The following is a 21,525-nucleotide window of genomic DNA, read 5'->3' on the forward strand; positions in this document are numbered from 1 at the left end:
ACGGCAGACATTTTTGTCTTTTACTTGTTACCTCAGTGCCTAGCACAGTGCCTGACACAGAGCAGGTGCTCAACAGACATGTGTTGAATAAAAAAAGGGAATGAAACGTGAGTGATAAAACGAGACCCCAAAACACTTTATTTCTACCCTAAAATTCTCCCAGTAAGCCAGGGAGGCTCCTGGAGGATTCTAAAACTGTATAAAGGACACTTGCACGACTTTATGGTAAATGGTAAAAATCACTGGCTAACACACTTAAGATGAGTGAATTTTACGGTATGTAAATTATATTTCAATAAGGCTGTTAAAAATTATTTTCCCAGTAAGACACAGTTCTACGCTTCGTGAGAACTGACTAAGGTGAGGGAAGACAGGGTACCACCTTGTAAACGGTGATGTATCCTTAGCCACATCCTGGAGAAAATGCTTTCAACTGTTTCGTGGGTCTATTATATTCCCATCATTCTGTGGCGCATCTTCAGTGGAAACAGTAGAATCTTCCATAAATTCTAGGCATAATAGTTTTGGTTTCAGAAGTGCAAGAACTGAAGTCTGGAATGCTGAATGTTGGGCATATTTGTAAAACCAAGAAATAGAACGATTTAATGGTGACTGCAAGGTTTCCCCCAAATGGTGCACTTCCCTTCAACAAAAGCCTGTTTAAATGTGAGGGATGCTGCTCTAATTCTAGACATACACGGCCCTCAGACATGTAGGAAGGGCTGGGACAGCACGGCCTTGTTCCTTCCCCGGAATGGTTGGCAGCCACTGGGCCGGCCCCGGGGACTGTCACAGGGCCTCTGCCCAGACCCCGTCTGACTCTGAAAGGGATTCCACCTCTGTCTGCAGAGGCTGGGAGCTGCTCTGCCTCATGTCTGGACATGCAGCCACGATCTGAGAGCGCCAGACCCCAATCCTGCCGGCAAGGGAGGAGATGGGAACGCACTGTGACCACAGCACGCCTGGACCGCATTTGAACTGCCAAGGTCAACGTGAACGCTTCTCGAGCCCTGTACCGAGCCCTGCCTCTGAACCCACTGTTAATTATTTATTCCCACGGCCTCTCTCAGTCCTCGGACCACTTGGAGACAGTCCTCAGACAAGGAAGGTCTGACGTCTGGATTTCTTATTTCATTTTCGGACCTGCTCAGTGTATCTGCCTCGGGGTTGGCGGGGGTGTGTGCGCTGCACCTTTCTTTTCTTAAAAGGACTTTTTAAAAGAAAAGACTTAAAAATCTACAACATACGCCGTAACAGAATTCAAATACTAAGTTGATCTGCTTGCAAGGTTCCCACTTGAGACCTATGATTGTGCAGAGAAAGGTGTGGAAATATTATCTGGTGAGAAACGGACAGACTAACGGAAGCATACATTTTACCCAAAAAGGAACGGAAACTGCAATTTATAGCAGCCGGTTCAAACCTTCCCGTTTTGAAAGACATGACTGATGTTACCAGTCTCACATTCTTCATTAGTATCATAATGTATTCTTAAAATAAACTTAAACGAGCTCCCTAAGAGGATAACTGCTGGTTAGTAAGGGAATCAGTGGACGAACCTCTATCCATGAAACTGGCCCTCGCTATTAGCCAGGCAGATGTATCATTAATTCAGAGCGCACACAGCCATCTCAACACGACTGGAGAAATAAACACGGAGCTATTATTAATACCCAGTCAAATGATGTCCTCCCACTATCACAGACTAGACTAACCACACATGTAATATAGTTAGTATTCATCGGATCCCACAGAGGTTTTAAAATAGCACTGAAGTAGGAACTGAACAAAATGATAGCCATGATAAAGTGACTCGGGAGGGATTTAAATTCTGCCTCTTATGAAACAAAAGAGATTAATTCACACTCAGTATAGCAACGGTTTCAAGAAACCTGCATAGTCTGATGTAGCAGAAAGTAAACCTTTCTCTCCAAAAATTAATTGAATGGTGCTTGACTCAGAATATATTGAGAGAGCCAACGGAAGTTGATCATGGAAAACCATGACTTCAGAGTTGAGAAAACCCCATCACATTATCTTCTGCAGTCTCTCAGAGGTAAAAGCCCAGGGATGGTCCTAATCACAAATTCGCCGGCACCTTCAGACCCATCTGGTCCCGTTTGCTAAGCACAGCACAGCCACCTGTTGGCCAACCACACGTAAGAACCTGGAGATGAGGTGGATGCGCCCCCATGGCGAGTTGGACATAGAGGGACAGGCAAGCGATACTGACCTTTGGAGGAGCGGAAGTGTTTGCTGGGGGCGGTGAAGCCTCGGGTCCCGTGCACGTTCACGGCTGCCACGCGGAACTGGTACCACCTGCTGGGCCGTATGTCGGTCAGTTGGACCCGCTCATCCGTGGTCTGAGGGGAAAGTCACAGAGCACAGAGATCCCCTTTATCCTGACGTGCCCGTCAGGTCTGTTTTAGAAACACATGCACTTATCAGCCCATGCAACACAGCCTCGCTGTGCCCTGCCCTCCTGGATGAGAGCAACCCGTCCTGCTCCGGTAGGGGAGGGGCTGTCGGGGACCAAGGAATTCCTAGGGAAGGTTCCAACTGCTTGATTCCATTCATAGGTATTTCACCTCGAAGAGTCAAAGCTCTCTGGAAGTCAAAATCTCGTGACAAATGCTTGGGCTGTTTTAAAATCTGGTGACTAAATACAGCATTGGAGAGATTTCATCAATAAATTATACTTACGAATGAATAAAGACATGAAGGAATCATTACAGTATAGAGAAAATGAAATCGACTTTAGTTTATAGAAGGGAAATGCCTCCTACTTGCTCGCCAAATATAATTTTGGAAGTATGGACGTGAACCCACACGCTTAAATTCTGGAAGTACATTGCAACCCAAGACTTTTTTGTTTAATTTGAGTAAATCATGTAAGATCTGCAAAGAGTCGTGTTCCTGAAGGGTGAGGGATGTTTCGTCCAAGAAAAGGTCCAGAGAAGAAAACTGGACAATGGGACAGCTCCACAGGTCTTGCTGTCCCTACAGCTACGTCCCAAGATATCAAACAACTAGAGCATCTTCCCACTGCCCTCCCCTTCATCAAACTCAGGGCAATAGGCCTGCTTCCAGCAACGTCCTAGGGTAGACGTGAAACCTTGGCCTTGACTCCGAGGGATAGACGCCCGAGTTCTACGCCTCACGTGTGCCAAATGCTGAGCTCAGCTTGGCGCTCGGTGGATAAAACTGGAAAACAGAACTGAACTGAAACCCTCCTAAAGCTGAGTTTATAATAACTTACTGAAAAGGATCGTCATGTGTATTTTAACATTCAAAAGAAGCTAAGCATTTCCGAGATCAAAGGAAGAAGATGACTTCAAGTGTGGCTTTCTACCTCGTTTGGCAGAATTTGAGATAACATTTTCACTGACTTGTCTGTCTAGTTTTAGCTTTCAATTTAAGGAACTAAAGCCAGCATGCTAGCCACAGCATTCAGCAGACAGAGAAAGGAAGCATTACATGTGGTATTAACTAGTGAAAATAGTAATAATAACAGAAATGATAGTGCACGGTCTTTCCTCTCTCCGAATAAGAGGATATGAAAGAGAAGGGCTTATCATCAGTTACTTTCATAAATCTTCAAATTTATAATTTGGAAATATTTGGAAATTGCATAATTTGGAAAAGTTACAAATGATACTGTAGCAATTGTTTAAGGGAGAATGCCGTGTAAACCAAATATAATTTCAGGCTGTATTCTGAACATCTTTATGTTTTGTTAAAACACAATTTTTTAACAAAATAGGTGTGGAATAGACTTGCTAAATTTATCTGACCATTTTTCTTCCCCCCTAATTTAAGATGTTTCTCTTAACATCACATTTCTCATTGATTTGGGTGGTATTTAAATTATTTTAGTGTCTATCCTTTCTGAGATGCTACTGTTGCGAAAGGGACCAAATTCTTCTCCTAAACACCTGAATGCTGACATTTATTTTATATTTACTGAAAAAAAATCATGGGAATCTCGTCCTTGGAGGAAAAAATGACCTGATCAACTTCAGGACAGAATTTCCCCCTATAGACCTACATGTAGAGAAGGCATTTCAGTTGCTGAAAAGCATGAAGCAGTTGTGTATTGAGAATTTATTCTTTCCTCCATCCGTGGAGTCTGCCTGCAGCTGGTAGTCCATTTAACAGCTCTTAAAAAGAAAGAAAATATTTTGCTTTTCACATCCACAAGACAGAGGAGGTGAAGCACTGGGAAGATAAACTCCATCCAGGTGGCCTCCCAGTTGGTAAGCTGACCAAGAAGAAGAAAGCACTTAGGGGAGATTGATGAGCTGCTGGCCGCTTCCCACTAAGCAGTTGTGTGATATGAATCTTCCTCCCGCCACGAGAGTCCCATGCGGAATAAAGGCTTAAATGTAGGAGAAATAGAGGAGAAGGCGTTGAGATGATCAACTAGCACATTGGCGAGTCCTACGGGTGTTGCATTTCCCTCACTCTAGTCGGTTTTAAGTTTATCTCAAGGAAGCGTACTTCTCGGAATAAATGTGAACACTCATTAGAAAACCGTCTCCCTTCCACGTGCGCTGTGAACACATGAAGCCAAGTTTCTCGTGGTACCCGGTTACGCCTACAGAGCCCATCCCGTCTTCCGCCCACATGCAGAGCACGTCCACCTTGCGTTACGTGATTTCGGCGCTCGGGTTGTTTTGACCGCGGCACAGCAAGCTCAGTTTCTCTCTGTAGGCGAAGGAGACACCGCCTCAAGGGGGAGACACTGCCTATGAAGCACTAACCTGGGCTACCGTCTGCCAATGGGTGGCGTCGTCTTCACTAGGATGGATTCCATAATTCCATCTTCTCTGTACCACGTAGATCACAGGCTCAATTGAAATGTTGAATTTTGAGGACCACTTAATCTCCAGCTGCCCGGACTGCAGTTCTGTGAATCGTAACTCCTTCCTGGGCTTCAGGGGGACACCTGAAACAGAACCGCGCCAGTTAAAACAGCCCGTGTGTGACTTGGAGTGCGGTGAAAGCTGAGAAAGAAAATCTACGGAAGAGACAAATCTCATCTCGTGACAACGGATCCTCTATTTCCTTTCTTAAAAGCAGCTCCTCCCTATCAGGGGTTCACATTTGAAATCTCCTGACACGAAGTTCAGTTTCGCTCTCCCAGTTTTTTAGAGGGTCTAAACGGATTCCTTATTCTGAAAAAGGTCACCTCTAGAGCAATGCCTTTATGCGTGTTCTTCCAAGTAAATCCTGTTACCAAGCTGCACCACTGGAGGCTAACCCGGAATCCACATGGGGCGACAGTCAGGAGGAGGCTTGAGCCCTCTTTCCCACGTAACACGCTCCGTCTCTGCCGACAGATCCCAGGGTCCTTAAAGCACGGTTCTCAAGTTTGCTCTCCTCTCTATCTGAGCGAGTTTTCCTCTTAAGGAAAACATCATAAAGCCCAATCGTCTCACGTGGTCCAATCTTACAAGAATGGTTTCCGAAGCATGAGTCTTGTGGATTCCCCAACTGACTGCTGGACCTCTGCCCTACTGACTTACCATCTAAAATTGGAAAAAGATGAATTGATAATGTTTGGTTTGGGCATGAGTGAGTGCCTGGCTTCAGAAGTCCCTCACAGGTGCCTCACTGGAAAGTAGTTCATCATTTTGATTCCTTTCTTCCCCCTACAGTGCATGCAAGTTGCCTGGTAACTGAAAGATTTAAGAACCACGGTTCGAAATAGCAGCCGTCATGGAAAGGGAGTTTTAAAACCAATTTCTAATACTAACAGGACATATGAAACCAACTGAATTAGGTAGAGTCTAGGGCATCATGATGTTCAATGCCATCCAAACCCAGAACACCAGCTGCATTAAAATCATTCTCTGCTGAGAACGAGTATTTGCCTAAAGCACTGACAGCTAAGCATTGGAAATGGTTAGCTCAGAACCCTGCATTCATTTTTCCGTTTCTTGAGTTTAAACTGAGAAAACTAGAAAATGCGCAAATACAAAACATAAGCTCTGATGCATGTTAGTGATGCGGCCGAATTCAACTCATTTCATTCTGATCTTAATCCAAGCCCAATCTTGTGCTGGGAACTTTTAAAGGCATTAAACACTGAGGTGGACAGAGCTGGATAATTTTAAAATGGCATACGTATATCTGCTCAAAAGCTCACTGACCCTTAAAAACTATTTTCTAGGGCTTCCCTGGTGGCACAGAGGTTAAGAATCCGCCTGCCAATGCAGGGGACACGGGTTCGAGTCCTGGTCCGGGAAGATCCCACATGCCACGGAGCAACTAAGCCCGTGCGCCACAACTACTGAGCCTACGCTCTAGAGCCCGCGAGCCACAACTACTGAGCCCACGAGCCACAACTACTGAAGCCCACGCGCCTAGAGCCCGTGCTCCACAGCAAGAGAAGCCAGTGCAATGAGAAGCTTGCGCACCGCAACGAAGAGTAGCCCCCGCTCCCCGCAACTAGAGAAAGCCCGCATGCAGCGACGAAGACCCAATTCGGCCAAAAATAAATAAAATAAAAATAAAATAAATAAAATTTTTAAAAACCCAAAAAACTATTTTCTAAACAACCACAGTCACCGCCCCTATTGCATTCTCCATGTTGATTTGCCGGCGGGTTGTATCTGTACGTTGCCCTTCACTTTACCATAAAGTTGTCTCATGTGATCCTTGCTGTGGCCTCATCCACTGGGTGAAGGGTGAAGCAGCTACATTCTGAGCCCCAGGGAACTGAGTCTGAGGAAGATTAAATAAATTGCCTGGAGCCATGACCCATCTCCGGTTTCTCCCTGAATTTTCTGCCACATTTTGGATTAGGAAAAGCCACTTAGAAAGGTAGAGAAACAAAGGGGTTTCCGTAGCTCTGCAAGTCCCTCGGACATTCTGATTCTAACGTCCTTGAAGTTCCTGGTTGCTGTGGGACTCTTCCGTCCTAGTCTTTGCTCCTGCTGTGCCCCTGCAAGAGCCTTTTTCAAGCTCATCTCAGAAACTTCTCGGTGCATAACCTTACACTGACGCTTCCATGCCCAGAATGCTTCTGCAGAGCGAGTGCTTCTCACATCTACCCCCAGTCCCTCTCTGGGCTGCAGGGCCTCATCCACCTGCATAAGTCCCCTCTCAAATGCCTGTCCCCAGATGCGCCCCTCCTCCTGAGACGCAGGTCCTCGTGACATCTCTAGGCTGTTGGACATCGAAGGGTTCCCAGAACCTTTTGTCTTGTGCTTGCACCTACCAACATCCTGTGGCTTTACTGCAGAGTATAATTTCAGGAACCCCTCAGTCATCCTGTCTCCATGGTGACCACCTGTTTTAGGCACTTTCCTCTCCTGTCTGGACCGTCACCATAGCCTCTAGCCCATCTCCCTGCAAGCCAATCTCTTTTCTCTAATTCCCTCTTCACCGTATTTGTGGTTATTTTCTTCAAGTGGAGGAGAGAGGCTCTCCTTCTCCTTCTCAGAGCGTTCAAGCGCATCTGTTTGCTACAGAAGGGAGGGAAACGTCTCTGCATCTCACTCGAGGCATCCATCTTCACCACCACCTACCAGTTATCTTTCAGTTGATCTCGTGGTACATTTTACGTGTCTGTCGCACACCTGCCTTTACACCCACAAACACACTGCCAGGCACTCCCTACTACCACGGCCTGTTCATGGTGTCTTCTTCACTCTGAAGAAGTGAAGAAGACCCTCTTTCCTTCTATTTTCGGACCACAGACCCTGGAATACTTCCAGGCTCAGTCCAAATGCCACCCTTCGGAGCCACTTTCCCTAAGGCTCCCAATTGGAAAGAAAGGCTCCATTCTTCTGCTAGCTCTTCAGCATTTAACCTGTCACTGTCGAAATGCACTTACCTGCCTCCCTCCACAGCCAGCTCGTGTAATGATGTCTGCCTTCGCCACAAAGCTAAAACCCCAGAGGTCAAGAACCACATCTCCTCAATTTCCACGTCAGCATGTCCTCGTAGAGGGCGCTCTGCAAGAGCGAATGGTCCGGAACTGTTCGCTGAAGAAACAGCCCAACCCGCTCTTATTCTTCTCTCAAGAATACACCTGGGGACGTAAGAGGACTCGGAACATTTACACACGTCTTTGGGACAATGGTAAACCCCTCTCTGCTAGAGCGTCACGGAGGGGAAGGAGAAGACTTATCGCAGGCGTTCGGTGCCACCTTCTCTGGCATGTGTATCCTTTCAAGGAGCTCACATCTCCTTTTCTGTCAAGGTCCTATGGCTCAAACATTCCTTTACTTACTACTTAAAGAGACGATGGCTGGCTAGTTCCTGAACCTCACAGAGCACTTTCGCTGAGAGCACGTTCTTGGCTCTCCACGTATAATCCTCTAGCGTAAACGCAGCTACAGTAAATCCTCGAGTCGCTGAAGCACCCTGAACTCGTCGGCAGCAGAGCTGCCGCTGCTGAGTTGCATCCGCACCCCCGTGCTCTGAGGCTTCAGTCTTGAATATCAGTCAACTACCAAGAGCCTTCATGGCACACGATGACTGTCAGGGCACTGTCAGTTCAAATTCCTTCATCTGAGAATCTCTTTAATTATGATGTGCAATGGTCTTGCAATTTGCATTTTAAGAAACGGTCCATCTGGTTTGCATTAGGGTCAGCTGGCTCCCCTGATTGGGAGTCACTGCATAATTGTGTGCAGATGGGGCTCAGGCCTGGACCCTCAGCCCTCACGTCAGTCCTTTCATAGTCCTTGCGAGCTCACCCAGCATCCCGGCTGCATAACCAGATGCAGAGGATGGATCTGTCCTCAGTGTGGTTTTTATTATGTAAATGACTAGGATCTTTCTTTTTTAGTATTTTTGAACGTATTAGTCATCTGAAATCTAAACTATTCTGTTAAAAACTTCAAAAATGCTATCATATAACATCCCACAATATATGACAATACCGGTGCATTTTTTTTTCTTTAAAACATAACAAGTATTTTGGTGAAATCAAAGGAACAGAAACCCAGTGCTTCAAAAAATGTTGAAACTATGCTGACAGAAAACTCAATAAAGACAGACCATCAGCAGTTGCAAATCATCACAAGATCTGACTGTTCATATAAATATACCTGTCACAAGTCTAGGTACGAAAATGCAGCAAGATATTGTGTTCCGGGCTTTCCTGGTGGCACGGTGATTAAGAATCCGACTGCCAATGCAAGGGACACGGGTGCAAGCCCTGGTCCGGGAACATCCCACATGCCGCGGAGCAGCTAAGCCCGTGAGCCGCGACTACTGAAGTCCAAGCACCACAACCACTGAAGCCCGCATGCCTAGAGCCTGTGCTCCGCAACGAGAAGCCACCGCAATGAGAAGCCCATGCACTGCAACGAAGAGTAGCCCCCACTCGCCACAACTAGAGAAAGCCCACGCACAGCAACAAAGGCCCAACGCAGCCAAAAATAAATTAAATTAAATTAAATTAAAATTAAAAAGATATTGTGGGGCTGCTTTCCTGGGGGCGCAGTGGTTAAGAATCCACCTGCCAATGCAGGGGACATGGGTTCGAGCCCTGGTCTAGGAAGATCCCACATGCCGCGGAGCAACTAAGCCCGTGCGCCACAACTACTGAGTCTGTGCTCCAGAGCCTGTGAGCCACAACTACTGAGCCCGCTTGCCACAACTACTGAAGCCCGCACGCACTGGAGCCCGTGCTCCGCAACAAGAGAAGCCACCACAATGAGAAGCCTGTGCACCGCAACGAAGACTAGCCCCTGCTCGCCGCAACTAGAGAAAGCCCGCGCACAGCAATAAAGACCCAACGCAGCCAAAAGTAAATAAAATAAATTTTTTTAAAAAAAGATATTGTGTTCCAGGGATAATATCTCTCCTAAGGACAACTGTACTCAAGGAATTTGTGCTTACATCACATTAAGGCACTCAGTCACTATATTCAAAGTGTGAAAAGTTAATTTGTGAAAAGCGGCCCATCTCCAAAATCCTGAGGTTGATGTATTTCAAATACTAAGAGATTCATGGAAATAGTAAGTCAACTCCATCATCACATCAGATCTTTCTGGGAAGAAACAAACTGATCTAGGATTAATTCCTGGTTAGCACCTGGTAAAGAAAAATGACCGCTGTGTCACGGCCACCTACCTAACTGAAGGCCACGAACTACTCTGAATGTTTACACTTGGAAAACAAGTTCAGCTCTTCTCTTTCCCTCCCCAAACCAAATGTCCCAGTTGGGAGTGAGGAGAGGCAGTAAGATACTAAAGCATCACCTCTAGACAGAGGACAGTCCAACTAGGCTGTAAACCAGACCTAAAATAGGGGAGGATCAAAGGAAAACCAGTGCCCCAACGAACCGGAGCTTGTGTTTCACCCATAGAAGACCAGCTTGGGAATTTCCCACAGTCTCACGAAGGTGTGCGTGTCACAGACTAGCACCTTCGGGCCTGGTTTACCCACGGTAACATGGTCAAGTCTTCCAGGGGGCTGCTTCTAATAGTTTTACTTGAAGGGTGAAGGAAAAGCTCTCTTTTGTTTTCCTTTGTTTCAAACCCTAACACCAGTCTGTAAAGTTAACTCAGGCATCAGGCAAGGACACTTCTCACAGCATAATCCAAATTAGATGCGCAAATGTAACACGGGACATTCTGTTATCATTTTTTTCAAAACACACAGTGTTTTGAAAAACTCAAGTTTCCAGCATATATAAAGCCTCCTAAGGTATGAAATCAGCCTACACCCCATCTTCCTTTCTACAAAAGTGGACCAGACAGAAAGGATATATGTGTTTCCATGTATTTAAAAAATTTTTCATTAACTCAATAAGCGATAAAAGGAAAAACAGGACAGCGGATGGCACATAGCAATTTATGGCAAAAGCTAAGAAAGTGATTGGTCCACTTCAGTGAGTGTGTGCGTATGACCACCTTGACGAGGAACTGCTGGGCCGGGTGGAGATTGGTGTCCTTTGATTTTGCACCCCGGTGCTCACCCAGTACAGGGCGTAAGCAATGTCAGGCACTGCCCATAACTCCTAACACATAGTCAGTAATTACTAACTGAGCTGAAATGTGTCAGTACTTGGAGATCCAGGTGCCATCAGTCCCTTTTAAACTCAAAATGGGGAAGACATTAAGAAAATGCCCTCTGGGATTTCCTATGAGAGGACACTTCAACAAGTAAATAATGAATGAATGAAACGGACGTGAGGAACTTACAGGTTTGCCCAACAGAATTTGGTTCTTCACGAGGTATACTTTGTATCTAATTTAAATATTACAACTCCACAAACTAGTTGGAAATACAGTTCAAACAAAAAAAGCTCCATGTTATTGATGAGCCTAAAAACTACTGATAAATCAGTGGTTGTATTAGATTTAATCTATTTGATCTTGATCTGTCTTTTACTTGAGCTATAACATGATAATGCCGGGGTGCCCAAAGAGGGCTTGAAGTTTAGGGTCCTGTTACAGTAGCTGGAGAGAGTCAAAGTAAAAATGACAGGAGAGCTGGCCCAGGTGGGAACAGGCATTAGACGCCTCGCTGCTGCCAACCCCTGGATCCCCTCGGAGGCGGCCTGCGACCTCAGCCTCAGCACTTGTGAACTGACAGCGGGACTGGTCCAGCTCAACCAGCGGTGGAGCTCCCTCTTCCTAAGGAAAACGCCTGCACAGACCCGGCGCGAGCAGAGACAGGCAGGCAAGCTCGTTTCCCACCGACTGTTTTGGGGCAGTAAGGGTGCACTTATGAAGGTGAGAAGGACAGTGACAGCTGGGCCTCCAAAGGTTGTCAGGCTGATTTGCATGCATGTTGATGGCTGGATACATGCTTTTCTCCTCACAAGGCCAAGCGCTGGGTCAGGAAGGACCCTTTCTCAGAGAGGCTGGGACCATCAGCACCAGAAGCCTCTTTTTTTCTTTTTTGCGGTACGCGGGCCTCTCACTGTTGTGGCCTCTCCCGTTGCGGAGCACAGGCTCTGGACGCGCAGGCTCAGCGGCCGTGGCTCATGGGCCCAGCCGCTCTGCGGCACGTGGGATCTTCCCGGTCGCGTCCCCTGCATCGGCAGGCGGACTCTCAACCACTGCGCCACCAGGGAAGCCCAGAACCCTCTTTTGATGACTGTCAGATGCTCCCAGGACATGGAAGCCAGCCTTCATTCAGAGAGCAAGGAAAAAATCTCTATGTAGTGTGTGTGCATATATATATATATATTTTTTTCAAAATAATACTATTTTATCCTTGTGCTCATTATGCAAAAGTCACTGCCAGGTCAACAGAGTCTTTTTATTCTATTTGCGGTTAGCCCTCCATGAATTGCCTCTGTCCACAAACACCCAGGTCAAGTCTTACTTGTAGTAGAAAGGTGACTTCAGCACTTGAGAAAAGCCCACCGTATTACGTTTAAATTGCAGCTATCTTTTAATCATTAATCATTTATGCTGGCCCTTTACAGACTATTTCCCTTATTCTCGGTGAACCAGGCATACTTGAAATTCACACGGACTCTTCACTGCTTTCACGTGAAAAGCACATTTTAATTTATATTGACTCCTTTAACCGCCTCACTTTGAAAACAAAAAGGGTTTTACAAATGGGTTTTCAACCATCATTCTAAAAGCATCCTATTTTTATGGTAAATGCTGGTATAGCAAATGTTCTATAATAACAGGTTTCATAATAGTAGACTTTTAAAAAATTAAATGGTGTTAGATTGGGCAGAAGTGATTTTATGTAGTTTATAACAAAAGGCATGGAAACAATAAAACTTTAAATCCATTAAGGAAACGTCAGTCTGTTAAGAAAGGGAAAGCAGCAATTATTTTGAATCTGAGACAGTATTTGTGCCAGGTTTCCAAGGATCTTAGGGGAAAAAAAATGGAAAACTGCGTGGATTCCACAGATTTCAGATAAGAGTATTTCCGAGTGGCAGCTGGAGGAAGATGGCGCAGGTATGTGTCTTCTGGGAGACCTGAACTGTTATAAGCCTAAGAACGGACTTCTGAAAATAGTCAACAAGCCCCTAATGCAGAACCGGCATTGCAACAACATACACTTGATGCGTGAGAGGGAAAGTGCGAGAGAGCAAGAGAGATCTCTTTCTACTTATAATGAATAATGCCTAGTGACCGATTCTCTTTTTCTCTTCAAATGAGACCCAAAAAAGTAACGAACTGTTATGTCTCCCATAGTATGCTTTCTGGCATGCCAAACTATACATGATACAGCAGCATGGGTTTAACATACAAGAACTCTGTCACACTCACAGAAAGAGGCATGTAACAGCATAGAGGAGTTAAGTGCTCTAGAAGATGCCTGTGGATGTAAACCGTTACATCGGCTAAATTGTTTGGTAACTTGCATCCCTATCTTTTGGAAGAGGGCAATTCCTCCATCTGGGAACTGAAGATACCAATCAAAATATTGAAAGTTCCCTGCAAGCACACTTCTGTTCTCGGATCGTGCCAACAGAAACCCACAACACTCATGCGTCTATTATGCGTTTTTCAGCTGGGCCCCATCGCCAGCCTGTTTTCCAAGGATGTGAATACGGTTACTCCAAGGTAGCGAGCGGAGCTCCATTCATTTACTCATGTTGGAGAAAAACACACAAAAAGTTCCTGAATTGATGGTGGCCTTCCGACATGTCAACTTCTAAACGAACTCATATGATATAGCTATTATTTTGTAATAACTTTAAATGGAGTGTAATCTATAAAAATACGGAGCCACGATACTGTACACCTGAAACTAATACTGTAAGTCAACCATACTTCAATAAAAAAATAAGAAGAATTCCCATGAAGGATTTACTCCACCCCAGTAGGAGTTCACTGCGGCTGATTTCTATGGTCCAGTAAGTATTTTCAGATGTTTGTATGTGGCACAAGGTACATTTTCTTACAGTTCTCGCTTTCCTTCCAAGTCACATCTTTGACATCCTTCCTCACACGCACACAACCCCCCGTGACCCTGGAGGTCCCCTCACCTACTCCGCTCTGCTCCTTACCTTTGTACAGAGTCTTGGGCACCTGGCAGGTGTGTCCACATCCATTGGAACAACACTTCTTAACCCCAGAGCATTCACTGTCCACTTCACAGCTTTCGACACAGGCGGCGGCAAAGCCACTGGCCTTCTCGGGAGCTGGGCAATCCCCCTGCTTTACCGACAGGATGTACTTGAGGAACTCACAGCTGGTCAGGCATTCATAGTTCTTCTTGGGGAACAGAGGCTGGGAGAGAATAGAAAAAAAATTCTCCCATTAAAGACACATGGAGTCTGATTTCCAAGGCGTCAGAAAGGCAGGTCAAAATTCTTACTCCATCAAAGTCTCCCCTGAATTGTTCACAAAGTAAATGTACTTGCTTTCTTTCCCCCTAAAGAAGTGATCTTTTATGCTAATTTTTAAAAAGACTATGACCCATGACTTAGAACTTTATTTTACATGCAATAGATACACGTCAATTACACATACGCACATTCACAGATTATTGTTACATTCTAAGTTCTGATATTGTAAATTTAATGTACATCGAGACATCAATACTCTGACAATTAAATACCAGGGAAAAATTTCACACTCTTAATTACCAAAGGTGGAAAACTAGAAACACTAGCTAGGAAAAGTATCATTTCAAGGTTTGAATTAGAATTGTAGATGAGAATAACATTGATTGTTAATAATCATATATAGGGCTTCCCTGGTGGTGCAGTGGTTAGGAATCCGCCTGTCAATGCGGGGGACACGGGTTCGAGCCCTGGTCCGGGAAGATCCCACATGACACGGAGCACCTAAACCTCTGCACCACTACTGAGCCTGCGCTCTAGAGCCCACAAGCCACAACTGCTGAAGCCCACGTGCCACAACTACTGAAGCCCGTGCGCCTAGAGCCCGTGCTCCACAACAAGAGAAGCCACGGCAACAAGAAGCCTGCACACCGCGACGAAGACCCAACACAGCCAAAAAAAATTAATTCATTTTTTTAAAAAAAACAAAGTTAAAAAGAATTTTTTTTAATTAATGATACATAAAATTTGAAAATAACATGAATTGACTGGATCAAAACTGTGTCTCAATTCAAGAACTTTCCAGGTAAAACAGAAGAAAGGTCATGCTTTCAATACTGAAGTACCACAAGTCTGTAGCTAGTTAATTTTAATTAAAAAAAAAACTTTATAAACATTTAAAGCATCATCAGTTCTTAAGGCTCTTCTGTCTTATGCACTTTCACAGCTCATTTTTCTGTTAGCTACTAGATGTTTTACTTCATTAGTTTTTTTTTTTTTTTAAGGATACTGAGTTGGTATGGTGTGGGGTTTTTTAATATAAATTTATTTATTTTATTTATTTTTGGCTGTTCATTGCTGCGTGTGGGCTTTCTCTAGTTGTGGGAGAGCGGGGGCTACTCTTCGTTGCAGTGTGTGGGCTTCTCGTTGCAGTGGCTTCTCTCGTTGTGGAGCACGGGCTGTAGGCACGTGGACTTCCATAGTTGTAGCACATGGGCTCAGTAGTTGTGGCTCACGGGCTTAGTTGCTCCATGGCATGTGGGATCTTCCCAGACCAGGGCTCGAACAAGTGTCCCCTGCATTGGCAGGCGGATTCTCAACCACTGCGCCACCAAGGAAGCTCTTCATTGGTTTTTGAAGTTCTCAATTCAGGTCCAAATCTAAGTTAGGAATCAAAGAAGCATGTGAAAGGATCAGGAACAATTATAGAGCTTTGGCCAGCTTTCCTCTTTCAACAAAATGTATACATTACATGCACTGACGAAAATAGTTAAGTTACTAAAGTCATTGGCCCCTGCCACACCGGCTGAGATTTGCAAGTAGACATAATTTTATTAAATCTGGCAAGTGTTTACTGCTTGCTAAGTTAGCAATCACAGGGACTTAGTTTGCGCTATGCATAATCAAATCAGCTCACGGCAAACATCCTCACACATGAAAACGGAGTATAACTTGGGAGTCAGATAACGAAGTAAGGGCTGTCTGTTCATATGACTCTAATCATCTTCATGCCAACTGCCACGCCCTTGAACTGGGAGGGACAGGAAAGCAGGAGCTGCTATCTCCTCCCCTTACTGATTTACTCACCGAGCTCATTACTCACTGGGCCAGAATTAAAAACAAGTAAACAAAAACACTGGCGGAGACAGATCTGCAACATTTGTTCCCACTGAGCGTAAAAGAAGAATGATCATAATTAGCACAATCCTTTGGATCTTCCAGTTGAGGTAGGGTTGTTCTCTACAATTCTTTTCCGTTTTGCTATGGATTCAAAAATGTGATTTTTTTTGTTGTGGGGGGGGTGGGTATTTTGAGGTCCATGGAAACAAATCAGGAATCAAAGAAAGTTCCTCTCTGCACTGGAGCTTTCTAGACGGGTCCCCGAGCTTGCAGTGTTCCAGATGACATAATGAATATTCTATTAGATTGTGTACACGGAGAACTAGGCAGGGCTGTACCAAGTTAGCTCCCAACAGCTACTCAGCAGGACTGGACTCATGGATGTATCTTTTCTTTTCCCACTGCTACACATTTCCTGTTTAACATTTCCAAATTCTTCTGTTATTCTGATCATAACGTTACAAGAGCCAAAGACAGAGAGGTGGCTTTGCTTCTCCGACAGCGTGACCATCCACAAGTCCCCATCCAGGGACTCTCCGACAGCGTGACCATCCACAAGTCTCCAATATGCCCCCACCAGGCCCAGCACTGGAATCTGCAGGGAGGGAACTGGGCCCCCTTGGAATTTATAAGAAAGAAATAGTCTTCAGTCCTTGAACGTAAATGAGGATCATCTCACAAATACGTGAATTGGTACAGTAATCTCACAGAGGCGTTCTCCTTCACTCTTCTATTTGTTCAGCTCTACTGAAGGCAAATTTTGATGTTCTCTATCAATTATCTTAGATAATCCTCTTGGATTAGGTTGAAAAATATTAATGGTCTGAATATAAATTAGAGAACATATGGTATGTGTACACAAGGTCTCTCCCCATGTCTTTAATCATTGCTTAATGAGAATTTACCACTGAATGGAATAAGGACAAAAATGCTCACAGGTGAGAGAAAACGATGTGTGAACATTAGGACTCTAGATATAAAGAAAATGTGTAAATTGGTCCCCTGATCACCAGTTGGAAATCCTGTGAGCAAAAGATCATTTGGGTGCAGGAAAAGAAACTTCTGACCTTTAAGCGTGTCATAGTTCTTGTGCCATGACAACTTAATCACTCGTAGACTCGTCAGGAGGGATGTGAACATTTTAGCAAAGGTGCGGGTTACCCAAATCACAAGGAGTGTCATGCCCCTCAACTTCACAGAAATGAAAACACGCATGGCAACGACAGATGCACCTACTGAATGCTGCATTTCTTGTTTATACAACTGCATCCAGTCTGTTAAGGCAAATTATGAATTGTAAAACTATGTAACTACAATTCCTTTATAAAACTACTCGTATGAATAATTTCACACAAATAACCATTTCTCCAGGTCACTGGCTTGAGTTTAAAATTTGGAGAAAACGTAGTTACTATGCTGATTAATTTTGTTTGTTTTTTGTTTTTTTCTGCCCTGTCCATATACAAAAATAAGAGTGGAATAGTCTTCAAAGATCATGTATTTTTCTAGAGTAGTTAGGGCCTAAAGGATGTCATTATGCGTCCAAAGACGGGCTCAAAAAAGCAAAGAGGTGAAGGAAAATGCCCTTGGGTGCATTGCATTAAGGGGAAACTCCCCCATATTTTAATTAACATTCTACACAATACTAATAAATTCTTATAAATCTCTCCTACATCCCATCTCTTAGCCCGAAACTCAAATGTGTTTTCAGTGCCTCACCTAGGCAACACTCTACGCTCACCTTTCTTGTGGCAAATGGTAAAATCGAAATGAAATACTAACAATAGTAACTAACTGTTCTTGGATGCTTTTAAAAAAGATACTCTTATCTTCATTTTGTTTGGTGTAAAATGCAAGGTACTTCACAATAAAATAATCTGTGCGGCAATCATGGGATGATGAACACAAACACATCAAATTCAGTAACATATACTAATACGTTAGAAATCCTATAAATATGAAGCCTCAGATACGGAGAAAACTCTGCATTTGGTGTCTGGTTCAATTCACCAGAACTGCACATGTGCCCAATCTCAACACACAGCCTTGGCAAAGAGCCAGGGCCTGGGGGCTCTCTCCTGGCTCCAGCCAACACACAGGCGTGCAACCTTCAGTGTGGACCCCTGAAAGGAGCTCTCCACCATCATCACCACCATCCCCGCCACCCTCACCAGGGACGACCCGAGGAACCAGCCGTGGCAGGTCATCGCTAACAGCTGCTGAGGGTCTCCCACCCCGTCACCTCTACCAGCTGCTTCCCTAGCTCACCCCACATACTCCTCCCCAGGCCCTACAGCCAGGATTATTTCCATTTCACAAATGAGCAGACAGAAGCTCGGGGAGGTCGTAATTTATCCAAAACCACAAACGAGTAAGAGTGTGGGCCAATGTTTATCTAAGGGCTGCCCTGTATCTCAGGGTAAAGTTAGAAGATGGCTAAGCCAATGGCTTTCAACTTGCTTCCCTACTAGGATAACCTGGGGACTTCTAGCTCTCCGGAAACATCCAGGACTAGAGCAGAGGGGAAAAATGCACGCGGGTGCACAAACACACACACTTACATACCTGTATATATGTAAACCATATATATATATAAATCAAAAGGGCAGTTATACTCCACGAATACTGATACGAATGGGCAACGCTGAGATAGAGCTTGCACTACTGAACTCCGAGGATAAAGATATAATTTTTCAGCCATTCAGGTAGAAAAGGCAAGTTCATTATGATGGAGAAAATAAGGTTTCTCCCAGGTTAATGTGTCTCTATAAAATTTAATGTGTGACGGCAATACGGCAATGGCTATATAATACTAAAGAATATATATATATATATATATAATCAGCTAAGTTGTTATTCAAATAAACATGTGACAGAAATATTCTCAAAGACATAAAGACTCGGAGAATATAACACGCATGAGCCTTTCTTGCAAAACTATGCAATGGTAAAATTCAGCTGTTCCACAAGTTCACAGAAATAAAGAGTAGATGGGCTAGCACAGCACCCCCTGAAAAAAATATAAAGTGTATACTTATATATTATGCGAGAAAAAAAGTGTGTGCAAACCCATTTGGACATCAGGTATAACAGTAGGCAGAGCCTGTCGTGAATAATCTCAAAGAAAATGGTATCTTTTAAAAGACATTGAGACATGATCTAATTTAGAAAGCCAAAAATAAAGAAATTAGCATAAAAGAATTACTAATCATTTTGTCATCCACATAAATATAAAACTAAAATTGAAAAAAGTAGGAGTTACAGTTTAAAAAGATAATATGATATAATAAAATTAAAAGAATATGTCTTAAAAAACCGGTAGGTTAGAAGGAATGGAGCAAGAAATCCTGAACTTAATTTTAGGATATCCGTATTCAGGGCTATGATGTACTGCACGCAGCAAAACGAGCAGAAGGGAAAGGCCTATGGGGAGAAGTCCAGAGGAAACCAGGTGCAAACTTTCCCAGTGGGGTCACACAGGATGCATTAAATTCCTCCAGCCACGAGTTGTAACAACACGTGTGAAATGCTGTCAACCAGCGAAGTCCAGGGGAGACATGAAGCCCAGAGCTTTTCTGGGGGGCTGGTCACATAGGCACCTCCTGCGTAGCATGTACCAAACCCAGACTCCCAGAAGGAAACAGGTGTCAACAGTTTAGGAACAGTGCTACTGGTCTGTACTTTTCTTTTTGTGTGACATCCTTGTCTGGTTTTGGTATCAGGGTGATGGTGGCCTTGCAGAATGAGTTTGGGAGTGTTCCTCCCTCTGCTATATTTTGGAAGAGTTTGAGAAGGATGGGTGTTAGCTCTTCTCTAAATGTTTGATGGAATTTGCCTGTGAAGCCATCTGGTCCTGGGCTTTTGTTTGTTGGAAGATTTTTAATCACAGTTTCCATTTCAGTGCTTGTGATTCGCCTGTTTATATTTTCTATTTCTTCCTGGTTCAGTCTCGGGAGGTTGTGCTTTTCTAAGAATTTGTCCATTTCTTCCAGGTTGTCCATTTTATTGGCATAGAGTTGCCTGTAGTAATCTGTCATGATCCTTTGTATTTCTGCAGCATCAGTTGTTCCTTTTCCTTCTTCATTTCTAATTCTACTGATTTAAGTCTTCTCCCTTTTTTTCTTGATACAGACCAATATCACTGATGAACACAGATGCAAAAATCCTCAACAAAATACGAGTAAACAGAATCCAAGAACACATTAAAAGGATCATACACATACACATACACATACTCAAGTGGGGTTTATCCCAGGAATGCAAGGCTTCTTCAATATATGCAAATCAACCAATGTGATAAACCATATGAACAAATTGAAGGAGAAAAACCATATGATCATCTCAATAGATGCAGAAAAAGCTTTTGACAGAATTCAACACCCATTTACGACAAAAGCTCTCCAGAAAGTAGGCATAGAGGGAACTTACCTCAACATAATAAAGGCCATATATGACAAGCCCACAGCCAGCATCATCCTCAATGGTGAAAAACTGAAAGCATTTCCACTAAGATCAGGAATAAGACAAGGTTGCCCACTCTCACCACTCTTATTCAACATAGTTTTGGAAGTTTTAGCCACAGCAATCAGAGAAGAAAAGGAAATAAAAGGAATCCAAATCAGAAAAGAAGAAGTCAAACTGTCACCGTTTGCAGATGACATGATGCTATACACAGAGAATCCTAAAGATGCCACCAGAAAACTACTAGAGCAATCAATGCATTTGGTAAAGGAGCAGGATACAAAATTAATGCACAGAAATCTCTGGCATTACTATACACTAATGATGAAAAATCTGAAAGAGAAATTAAGGAAACACTCCCATTTACCACTACAAAAAAAAAGAATAAAATACCTAGGAATAAACCTACCTAAGGAGGCAAAAGACCTGTATGCAGAAAACTATAAGACACTGATGAAAGAAATTAAACATGATACAAACAGATGGAGAGATATACCATGTTCTTGGATTAGAAGAATCAACATTGTGAAAATGGCTATACTACCCAATGCAATCTACAGATTCAATGCAATCCCTAGCAAATGGCACTTTTCACAGAACTAGAACAAAAAATTTCACAATTTGTATGGAAACACAAAAGACCTCGAATAGCCAAAGCAATCTTGAGAAAGAAAAACAGAGCTGGAGGAATCAGGCTCCTGGACTTCAGACTATACAACAAAGCTACAGTAATCAAGACAGTATGGTACTGGCACAAAAACAGAAGTATACATCAATGCAACAGGATAGAAAGCCAAGAGATAAACCCACACACTTATGGTCACCTTATCTTTGATAAAGGAGGCAAGAATATACAATGGATAAAAGACAGCCTCTTCAATAAGTGGTGCTGGGAAAACTGGACAGCTACATGTAAAAGAATGAAATTAGAACACTCCCTAACACCATACACAAAAATAAACTCAAAATGGATTAAAGACCTAAATGTA

General features: G+C 43.7%; 1 protein-coding gene across 1 annotated transcript in view; it reads right to left on the reverse strand.

The window, feature by feature from the left end:
• The window catches only part of ANOS1 (anosmin 1), a 190,055-nt gene that overhangs the window by 41,343 nt on the left and 127,187 nt on the right, over positions 1-21,525 (reverse strand). Inside the window, exons 4-6 of the mRNA XM_079910394.1 lie at positions 13,958-14,180; positions 4,764-4,948; positions 2,234-2,363 (exon numbers count right to left, since the gene is read on the reverse strand). Of these exons, the coding sequence (XP_079766520.1) occupies positions 2,234-2,363; positions 4,764-4,948; positions 13,958-14,180 (538 nt within the window). The remainder of the gene's footprint in view (positions 1-2,233; positions 2,364-4,763; positions 4,949-13,957; positions 14,181-21,525) is intronic.

The sequence above is a fragment of the Stenella coeruleoalba genome (genome assembly GCF_951394435.1).
Source record: "Stenella coeruleoalba genome assembly, chromosome: X".
Taxonomy (NCBI): Eukaryota; Metazoa; Chordata; class Mammalia; order Artiodactyla; family Delphinidae; genus Stenella; species Stenella coeruleoalba.